This window comes from Leopardus geoffroyi, chromosome B3 (genome assembly GCF_018350155.1).
Source record: "Leopardus geoffroyi isolate Oge1 chromosome B3, O.geoffroyi_Oge1_pat1.0, whole genome shotgun sequence".
Lineage (NCBI taxonomy): Eukaryota > Metazoa > Chordata > Mammalia > Carnivora > Felidae > Leopardus > Leopardus geoffroyi.
Window position 1 is genome coordinate 122,477,982 of NC_059337.1, and position 10,494 is coordinate 122,488,475.

The 10,494-nt window shown below is 44.6% G+C and overlaps 1 protein-coding gene across 1 annotated transcript in view; it reads right to left on the bottom strand.

The window, feature by feature from the left end:
* SPTLC2 (serine palmitoyltransferase long chain base subunit 2) overlaps positions 1–5,212 on the bottom strand; it is a 103,211-nt gene extending 97,999 nt beyond the window's left edge. The window contains exon 1 of the mRNA XM_045451695.1: positions 4,981–5,212. Within this exon, the coding sequence (XP_045307651.1) occupies positions 4,981–5,118 (138 nt within the window). The 5' untranslated portion in view covers positions 5,119–5,212. The remainder of the gene's footprint in view (positions 1–4,980) is intronic.
* Positions 5,213–10,494: the final 5,282 nt, after the last annotated feature.

The window sequence follows — 10,494 nt, forward strand, 5'->3', positions numbered from 1 at the left end:
CCTGGTACTTTGGGGATTTTTATAGAGGCTTCACGCATCAGCAATCATTAACTTCATTTCAGCCTCTCGCTCCTCTGTGGAGAATGGGGGTGGAGCTGACACCTGGCTTGGTCTTTCTGGTGAGCAGCCCCCATCCGGGAACCCACACAGAGTCACCTCATTAGAACAAAAGACACTGCTATCACTGGGGAAATTCCAAGGGATTTAGATACTCTGTGTCAGGAATAAGGGTCAAAGACTAAATATTAGAACAAAAGATGCTCCTAGTATTATCACTTAGGAAATTGCACAAGTTTCATGAGCTCTGGATATGGGAGCTCAGGATATGCCAGGATATGGGAGCAGAAACACATAGACACATTTTTCCCTATTACCTCACAGCTACTATGCAAAAAAAAAAAAAAAAAAAAAGAGAGAGAGAAAATAACAAGTGTTAGCGAGGATGTGAAGAAATTGGAACCCTTGTGCACTGTTGATGGGAATGTAAAATGGTATAGCTGCTGTGGAAAACAGTACGGCATTTCCTCAAAACTTCAAACTAGAAGTATCATATGATACAGCAATTCCACTTCTGAATATATATCCAAGATGATGGAAAGCTCGGTCTTGAAGAGGTATTTGTATACCCATATTCAAAGCAGCATTATTCACAATACCTAAACCTTGGAAGCAACCCAAGTGTCAATTAACAAATGGCTGGGAATGCAAACTGGTGCAGCCACTCTGGAAAACAGTATGGAGGTTCCTCAAAAAAACTAAAAATAGAACTACCCTATGACCCAGCAGTTGCACTACTAGGCATTTATCCATAAGATACAGGTGTGCTGTTTCAAAGGGACACATGCACCCCCATGTTTATAGCAGCACTATCAACAATAGCCAAAGTATGGAAAGAGCCCAAATGTCCATCGATGGATGAATGGATAAAGATGTGGTATATATATATACAGTGGAGTATTACTTGCCAATCAGAAAGGATGAAATCTTGCCATTTGCAACTACGTGGATGGAACTAGAGGGTATGATGTTAAGTGAAATTAGTCAGAGAAAGACAAATCTCATATGACTTCACTCATATGAGGACTTTAAGATACAAAACAGATGAACACAAGGCAAAGGAAGCAAAATTAATATAAAAACAGGGAGGGGGACAAAAAATAGGAGACTCTGAAATATAGAGAACAAACACAGGGTTGCTGGAGGGGAGATGGGCTAAATGGGTAAGGGCTTAAGGAATCTGCTCCTGAAATCATTGTTGCACCATGTGCTAACTAACTTGGGTGTAAATTATAAAAAATACAGAAAAATAAAATAAAATAAAAATAAACTCCTACAAGGAAAAAAAAAAACAAATGGCTAAGCAAAATGTGGTTTATACATACAATGGAATATTATTCAGCCTTTAAAAGGAAGGATATTCTGATACACAGTGCTACATGGATGAACCATGAGGACATTATGCTAAATGAAATAAGCCAGTCATAAAAAGAAAAATATTGTATGATTCCATTTATATGAGGTACTTACAGCAAATTCATAGAGACAGAAGTAGAATGGTGGTTGCCACGGACTGGGTGGGCTAGGTGGAGGAGGGAATGGGGAGTTACTGTTTGATGGGGACAGAGTTTCCGTTTTACAAGAAGAAAAAGTTGGGGCGCCTGGGTGGCTCAGTCGGTTGAGCGTCCGACTTCGGCTCAGGTCATGATCTCACAGTCTGTGGGTTCGAGCCCCGGGTCGGGCTCTGGGCTGATGGTGGTGGTAGCACATTATGAATGTATATAATACCACTGAACTGTATACTTACAAATGGTTAAGATGGTAAATTTTATGTTATGTGTAGTTTACTACAATGAGAAGAAACTGGGGGGGGGGGGGACCCAGAAAACAAAAACAGTAATGTTTGATTGTTTTATGTGCCCATTCTACCACAGGATCTATTTACTCAGACTCTAAACCCAAATAGAACAAAGGGCAAGCATATATATCCATCCCATCAGACGCAGAAACTCTTCAGAGTGTAAAAGGACCCTAGAAGTTTCTAACTTCTCTCCTGTTCATCCAAAGACAAGTGCTGGGATATGGGAGGAAACAAACCTATATCTCGGGGTTTAAAAACTCTCGATTTATATTTCAGTTAAAAGAGGACACAAACCTGCAGACTTAATATCTTATGTGTATTTTTATGGCATAATTGGGAACATTTCCCCAGCAACTGAGGAAAAATAAAGGTTGGAGCACTAATGTAGCACTTTAAAGTGATTAACTTAATCACTTTAATTAAAACAAAAACAACTAAAAAATTTTTAAAGATACTCTTGCTCCCATGAAGTTACCAAAAATCTCTTTGGCTTAAGGAAAAACAAACAAACCCATGGTCAATATTCCTCATATTCATGTACAAAGTTGTATCTCTAAAGTTTCTGTTTTAAAAAGACTTGTGACAAACAGTTTTCTAGAAGGGACAGTGGAGCCCTAAACATTCTTTCAGGCCTTCTACTAGACCATTTTTCCAGATGCCACCACAGTGCCTTGACTGGAATTTTTCTCTACAATATACTAGAAAAAGCCAGCTATTAGAGTCATACAAATTTTTAAATTTCACTTTAGCAACTTGATGTGTCTTCATCTTATTATTAATCAGCTGTCTCTGAAGAAATATCATGCCAGGGCGCTTGGGTGGCTCAGTTGATTAAGCATCTGACTTCGACTCAGGGCATGATCTCGAGGTTTGTGAGTTCGAGCCCCACATCAAGCTCTGTGCTGACACCTTGGAGACTGGAGCCTGCTTTGGATTCTGTGTCTCCCTCTCTCTCTCTGCCTCTCCCCCTACTCATGCTCTGTCTCTCTCTCAAAAATAAATATAAACATTAAAGAAATATATATCATGCCTACAAATGTTAAATTGCTAGATTATGGGAGGGAGAAATTTACTATTAAATCAGAACATAACTCCTTTGTTAGGTGAAAAGAGCAGCTAAACACAAAACACTTCCTGAAGTGCAAACACCTTTCTCTTGTCTTCCTTTTCCTTCTTAAAAATCATAATCCACTCATTCATCTGCAATGTATTCTCTGACTCCTACCCCTTAGGTTTCCATGCTGTACCCTATACCACAAGTTTCTTATTACCCATTTATGTTACCAAAAAAACAACCCTTTACACCATTAATAACGAGAGCATTCTTACCACTTCTTCTCTCACACATTTCTTTAAAAATGAAAATAAATCTTTTGTTTAATAGTTTTTATTTATCTTTTTTTCTTAAAAATTTTAAGGTGTATTTATTTTTGAAGGACAGAGGAAGAGAGGGGCAGGGGAGGGGCAGAGAGAGAGGGAGACACAGAATTTGAAGCAGGCTCCAGGCTCCGAGCTGTCAGCACAGAGCCAGATGCAAGGCTCGAACTCATGAGCCTCAAGATCATGACCTGAGCCGAAGTCGGAGGCTTCACCGACTGAGCCACCCAGGTGCCCCAAAAATAAATCTTTTGAATCTGTGCATTATGGTGCCTTCCCTCTTACAACTTCAAGGGAGGTCAAGTCTTTTATTTGTTCCCCAACTCTCATAGTTTTACTATGTCAGCATGACCTGGAGAAATGCTCTATTTTCTATTTCACACCAAACAGTAACAGGTCTATCTACCATATAACATCTACTGACTTGGGGGGGGGGGGGGGGGGCGGGGGCTGCTAGATATATTAAAGCCAAATTAAATCACAATAGTCACACTACTGCTACTGGGAACAGATGGCTTTGGGAGGGGAAAAAAAGTTTTCCTTAATATCTGATTGGGATTTGTAAGTATTAAAGTCAATTGCAGGGGCACCTGGGTGGCTCCGACTTTGGCTCAGGTTATGATCTAGAGGTTTGTGAGTTCCAGCCCCACAAAGGATTCTGTGCTAACAGCTCAGAGCCTGGAGTCTGCTTCGGATTCTGTGTTTCCCTCTCTCTCTGCCCCTTCCCTCTCTCTCTCTCAAAAATAAATAAACATTAAATTTTTTCATTAAAAATAATTTAAAAAATAAAGTCAATTGTAAATCTCACAACACTTTCTTCAAGTAACACTGTCCTTTAATCTTTTTAAACAGCTCGTCTTTAAAAACACAACTCAGAAGAATATGTCATCCAGAGAACTGGAAGGCTGTTAACAATTATTGTCTTCAATTCACAACTTTTCAAAATATTTCAGAACTGCCTGAATTTGGTTGGTGATTCAACCTTGGTTAACTGGTATAGAGACGCATCACAAGTCACCACCTGCGTTCAACAGCCCCTTCTGTGATAGCACGCTTGCTCACAGGGACCACCTAACTCTACTTAGAGGCCGGGATGGGGTTTCACCAAGGGCTGGGTAGAAGCATAATGCTTGTGAGGCACCAGGCCCGGTTCACTGTCAGATCTGTGGTCCAATGCCTTGCTTGCAGAAGGGGTAGGTATGTGTTAGGGAGAGACTGGGTGTGTTTCCGCCTGGTACCACCTCCTAACTTTCTCTGCCTCCTGAGGACCCCGAGGGTGTTTCTCAGGACTCTTAAAGGAAGCAACCACCTCGAGGACAAGAGGAGGGAGCCTCCAGGGAAAAAACCAAGAGCCCCGGAGTGGATCCTCCCAGGGTCCGCAGGGTCACTCCCTGCCTCCCCGGGGGAGGAGGGGCACGAATTTCTGGTCAAATCAGGCGGAGGAAGGCACTGTGGCTTTGAGCAGAACCCAAACCTCTGGAGGAAAAGAGGAAGACCTCAGACGCGGAGAGATGGGGGAACCCCTACGCCTCCCTTGAGCCTCCCGCTCGGGGCAGGCCCGGTCAGCACCGGGACACCGCTTCCAGCACACCTGAGCCGTGCCCGGCGCCCGCTCCCGGCCCCGCGGACGGTCACCGCGACCTCGCCCTGCTCGGCCGCCCCCTCCGCGGACTCGGCACGGGCGCAGCTCGCGGGGTCCCGGCCCACTGCCTCCGGTTCAGCCCGACCGCCCAGTCCCACCGTACCTGGCCGGCGGCGGCGGCTGCTGCGGCGGCGGCAGCGGCAGTGCTCCTCACGTACCCGTTCCGCACTTCCCCGTTCGCCACGCAGCCGTTCGCCCGCACAGGGCGACGGTAGCAGCAGCCTCCGGGCCCCGGCCGCATCGTCCCGGTAGCACCAGGCACAAGGCGACTCTGTAGGCGGCGGCCGAGACGGCAGCAGCTTCAGTCCCGCTCCGCACCCCACCCACCTCCTCGAAACCGGAAATGGTTGCACGCCCCCGCCAATTACCGGCCTGGCCGTCACATAGGGGCGGGGCCCACTCCCGCGGAGTAGGTGGTTCGCCCAAGGCCCCGCTGCCAAGGGGAAACGGGGCGGGGCCGGACAGGAGGGTCATAAGCCTAAGGGCTGATGACCAATCAGGAGGAGGAGGAGGCAGACCCCATGCTACTGTCTGGCCAATCACGGGGGCGACAGCAAAACAGCTTGCTGGTGTTGAGGAGGTCTTCTGAGGAGGCTTTGGCGGCTTCTTGGTCCACGCCAAGGAGGCGGGGCCCAGGAAGAAGTAGCCAATTAGAGTGTGAGAAAAGGAAGGGGGCTGAGCCCAAGTGTCCAGAGCGGGTTCCTGGGTTCTCCCGGACAGGTGGCGCCCTCTTTGCCCTTGCCTTCGGGGAAGTTCTCCGATGTGAATCCCAGCCCGAGACAGGGATCCTTTATTTAATTTGCGAATTCCTATGTAGGTGTCTGTAGAAGAGCATTTTCAGAATTCTCTAACCATTCCTCGATATGCACCGTACAATAACATATTTCTTAGTAATTCGAACGTCGCTTGGCCCTTCACATCTGCCCCCAATCAGGATTTTCTGTACAATTTCCTTTAAAGGGTACTTATTTGAGAGCCAAGAAACCTGAATAACTGAAAGCTAAACCTTGAGTAGCCGCCACTTTGGGAGCCAAATTCTTTAAAGTTAACACTTGTTTCATAGACTCACAGCAAGAAATATATTAATAAAACATCATGCACCTATCATAATGCCTGGCCCATAGTAGGAGCATAATAAATATTATTTTCGCACCCCTTTAGTTCTCTCTTCCCGTAGGGGTTAGAAACGAAATGGATCTACATCATAACACGAGACTTTTGGGGGAGCCTGGGTGGCCCAGTCAGTTGAGGCTCTGACTTTGGCTCAGGTCATCATCTCACAGTTTGAGTTTGAACCCTCCATGGGGTTCTCTGCTGTCAAAGCAGAGCCCGCTTCGAATCCTCTCTCTGCACCTCCCCTGCTCATGCTCTCTCTAGGTCTCAAAAATAAATAAACATAAAAAAAGAGAGAGAGAGACTTTTGGTTACCCATAAAGAATTTCGTGTCACAGTCAAGAGCATGGACTCTGGAGGTGGTCTGGGTTTGAATCCTGGCTGCACCACTTACTACTAGCTAAGTGACCACTATATATCTTCATCTGTTCAGTGAAGACAATAATAGTTGTCCTGGGGATTTGAGTTAATATATGTAGTATATTTTGTATAAGACATGGCCATGGGTAAAAATTCATTCAATGTTGGTTATTTTTAACTGCTGAATGGGCCTATGAGAGCCACTGCATTCTCTCCCCTACCCCATATTTAGAAAAGGGATAGACAATGTATCAGTTTTGTGTGGTTTAGGAGCTGAACAATCTAACAGCAGATGGGCAGAGAGTTTTCTTCTTTGAGTTAACACTGTGATCCCAAAGAATATAAGTTTGTGACAGAAGTATGAGGCTAAAAGAAAAGCATGTGGGGACCTCAGTGGCTGGGTGGCTCAGTTGGTTGACTGTGTGATTCCTGGTCTCAGCTCAGGTCATGATCTCATGGTTGGTGAATTCAAGCCCCATGTCAGGCTCTGTGCTGACAGTGTGGAACCTGCTCGAGATTCTCTGTCTCCCTCTCTCTCTCTCTGCCTCTCCCTTGCTTGTGCTCTCTTTCTCTCAAAAATAAATAAATATTTTTTAAAAAGAAGAAGAAAAGCATGTGTTCTGCACCTCATGGAGCTTACATTATAGTGAGAAAAGATGTACATAGATAAAGCAAACAGCAATAAAAGTCCTACGGAAGGCTGGAGTTCTGATGAAGAAAGCTGGACCGCAGTGACAAGTCTAGTCTTCCCATATAGAAAGTTTTCAGGGCAGGAATCTGGTTGGAAGCAGGGCTAAAGGATTAAATTGAAGCTTAGATATTGGATTGAATGAAATTGGAAAAGACTTGGAAAGACGATGTAGGATGAGCAGGATTTGGAGAGCTGAGAATGAGAAGGAAGGGGACAGTGTTCCCGGGAGAGAGAACCTTCAAAAACTCAGGTGCAGAAGCTGGAAAGAACAAAGACTAAAAACTGGAGCATAAGGGTGAAGAATGCGGCTAGATTAGAGGAATCCTGTTAGCTAGTGCCTCCCTCCAGAGGGCAGGACACAGGTCCTTGTCTTGTTCTGCCACTTACTCACCATGTGTGGTCTCGGACGAGTCATACAACATTATCCTTAGTTTCCGCACCCATCTTACAAAATTAATACCTGTAATACTTACCTTGCAGGGCTTTTGTGAGCATCAATGATATGATATGCAAATGATCTGATAACCTTGCACACCATTGCTAAATCACAAAACGGATGCCTCAGAAGGCAGTAGGAAACACCCCAGGCTCCATGCAAACAGAAAAACAGCTCCTTCCAGATGCATAAGCCACCTCATCACCATTTTACTGAGTTCATATGCAAAGTTCTGGGCTAGGCACCAGAGTTACAACCCTTCCTTCAAGATTGCTCAAACCATATCAACTGTAAAACCTTTCTTGAACTCCAAACTCCTCACAAAATTAGTCTCTTTCTTCACTGTGAACTTATACACACCTGTGTAAGCATGTGTCATATTACTTCTTTGGGATTCTTTTTTTTTTTTTTTTTTTTTTTTTTGAGAGGGAGATTACACAGTGGTTAGAAGCAAGAGCTCCAGGGACACCTGGGTGGCTCAGTCAGTTAAGTGTCCAACTTTGGTTCAGATCATGATCTCATGGCTCATGAGTTCATGCCCTCATTGGGCTCTCTGCTGTCAGCACAGAGTCTGCTTCAGATCCTCTGCCCTCCCCCCACCTCCGTCCCTTCCCTGCTTGCATGCTCTCTCTGTCTCAAAAATAAATAAACATTAAAAATAAAATAAAATAAAAAGAAGAAGAAGAAGCAAGAGCTCCATAGTCACACAGAATTGGAGACCCAGGTTCAGCACTTAGAAGCCTTGTGACTTTAGCAAAGCTGCTTAACGTCTCTGTGACTCAGTTCTTTCATCTGTAAAATGAACCATAACTCTGTTGTGAGAATGAAATAAGAAAAGCATTTACTTACAGGGCCTGTCACATAATAGTAAGTGCTAGCAATCATTTTTTAATAAATGAATTATTTGTTAAATGAATAAATGATTGATTAAATATATTTATACCCCCAACTAGACATAGAGCAAGCTCCTTGAGTACAGGAGATTGTTTAACTCACCTTTGGGTTCCCAGCACCCAGTACAGTGCCTGGAACATACTAAATGCTCAAGAAATGTCGGATGAATAATAAATAAATGGACAAATGAATGAAAATCTGGCCCTGCCTCCAAGGAGCTTTCTATCACATGGAGACTGTATTAAGATTCTTATGATTGAGGCTAACATAAGTCAATATTAGAAAACTTTGTCAAGAAAGGTACATTTGTTGGAATTCTCCTCATAATAGGGAAGTGTGAGGACTCAGGAAAGAAATCCCAAACATCAGCAACAGAAACTTATAGACCTTCCTCCTAGCACCAACCCACTTCTGAGGCTTAGCTCTCAGCAACCGACCCCTTTCAAATTCCCTAGGTCAAATTTATAAAATGCCAGGGAAGAGAAATCTAATTGGCCCAGCTTAGGGTGAGATGTCTAATGCTTGACCAAAAACATTAGACATGGTGGCCAAAGCACAAGTCCAAGCTGCTGGAGGTGAGGAACCAGTTACAGAGAAAGAAGAATCAATGCATAGAAGAAAGGACAACCCTATCATTGTCTGCTACAAGGAGATAGAACTTGGGAATGAAAAGAACAGGTAACAATTACTTGGAAGAAGTGTTGAAGGAGGAGGCTTCCGGTATAGCATTTGTTTGTATGTATGTATGTGTGTATGTATGTATGTATGTATGTGTAAGTAGGCTCTACACCCAGTGTGGGGCTCAAACTCACAACCCTGAGATCAAGAGTCACTTGCTCTACTGAATGCCCCGGTATGGCATTTTTTTTCTTTTCTTTTTTTTTTTTTTTTTCAACGTTTATTCATTTTTGGGACAGAGAGAGACAGAGCATGAACGGGGGAGGGGCAGAGAGAGAGGGAGACACAGAATCGGAAACAGGCTCCAGGCTCTGAGCCATCAGCCCAGAGCCCGACGCGGGGCTCGAACTCACGGACCGCGAGATCGTGACCTGGCTGAAGTCGGACGCTTAACCGACTGCGCCACCCAGGCGCCCCCCGGTATGGCATTTTTAAATGGCCATGCAGAATGCCTGCCTAGAAAGAGAAGTGAAGTGAGAGAAGGCAGGCTATTTAGCTGGAGGAGCAGGCGGCCTGCACAATAGGATAGGGGTCTCGGTCACATGCATGCAAGTTAACACTGGCTGACTTAGAAGGGGATTCAGTGGAAGGTTATTAGCAGCTCAGTGCATGGCTGAAGGCTGGAGGACAGGGCTTAGAAAAAGTCAGGAGTAAGGGGAATCTCCATAGGGCTAGGCAGCAAGGACTGTAGCAAGGGTTTGTGGCAGAGACTGTCTGGTAAGTGTATCACCACTAAGATAAATGATCTCCAACCAGCTTTTTCATCCTTGAGTCATTTGCCCAAGAGTCAAAGTCCTAGGAGAGAGCATCTGATGGGCTGAGTTTAGGTCACACTGGTCCATACAGAGAGTGGCTGAAAGGGAGGCAAACATAAGGATGTGATTCCTTTACCTTTCATGGTGGGAGCTGCTTACCAAAATTCACCCTTCCCACAAGAGGATACAAAATGAAGACAGGTGATTTCCCAAAAGGAAATTGAGGACCTCTTGGAAACGGGAGCCAACACTGGACAGGCAGAAATGATGAAAATCAGTTAAGACTGCAGAAGAGGGGCACCTGGGTGCCTCAGTTGGCTAAACACCTGACTTCGGCTCAGGTCATGATCTAGAAGTTCATGGGTTCGAACCCCACGCCGGGCTCTGTGCTAACAGCACAGACCCTGGAGCCTGCTTCGGATTCTGTGTCTCCTTCTTTCTCTACCCTGCCTCCTCTCTCTCTCTCTCTCTCAAAAATAAATACACATTTAAAAAAAAAGACTGCAGAAGAAACATAAGGGAAAGGGGGCCCTTTAGTTGTTCTCTGCTTTGGTACAAAAACTAGGGCTGGACACCTCGGAGGTATTATCTGATTCTGACCCTGGGATCATCATTTGGTTTTTCCTTTCTAAACTTTTCATGCTCGTTCATTCATTTTTATATTTGACCAGTCATTTTGACAAATACTTT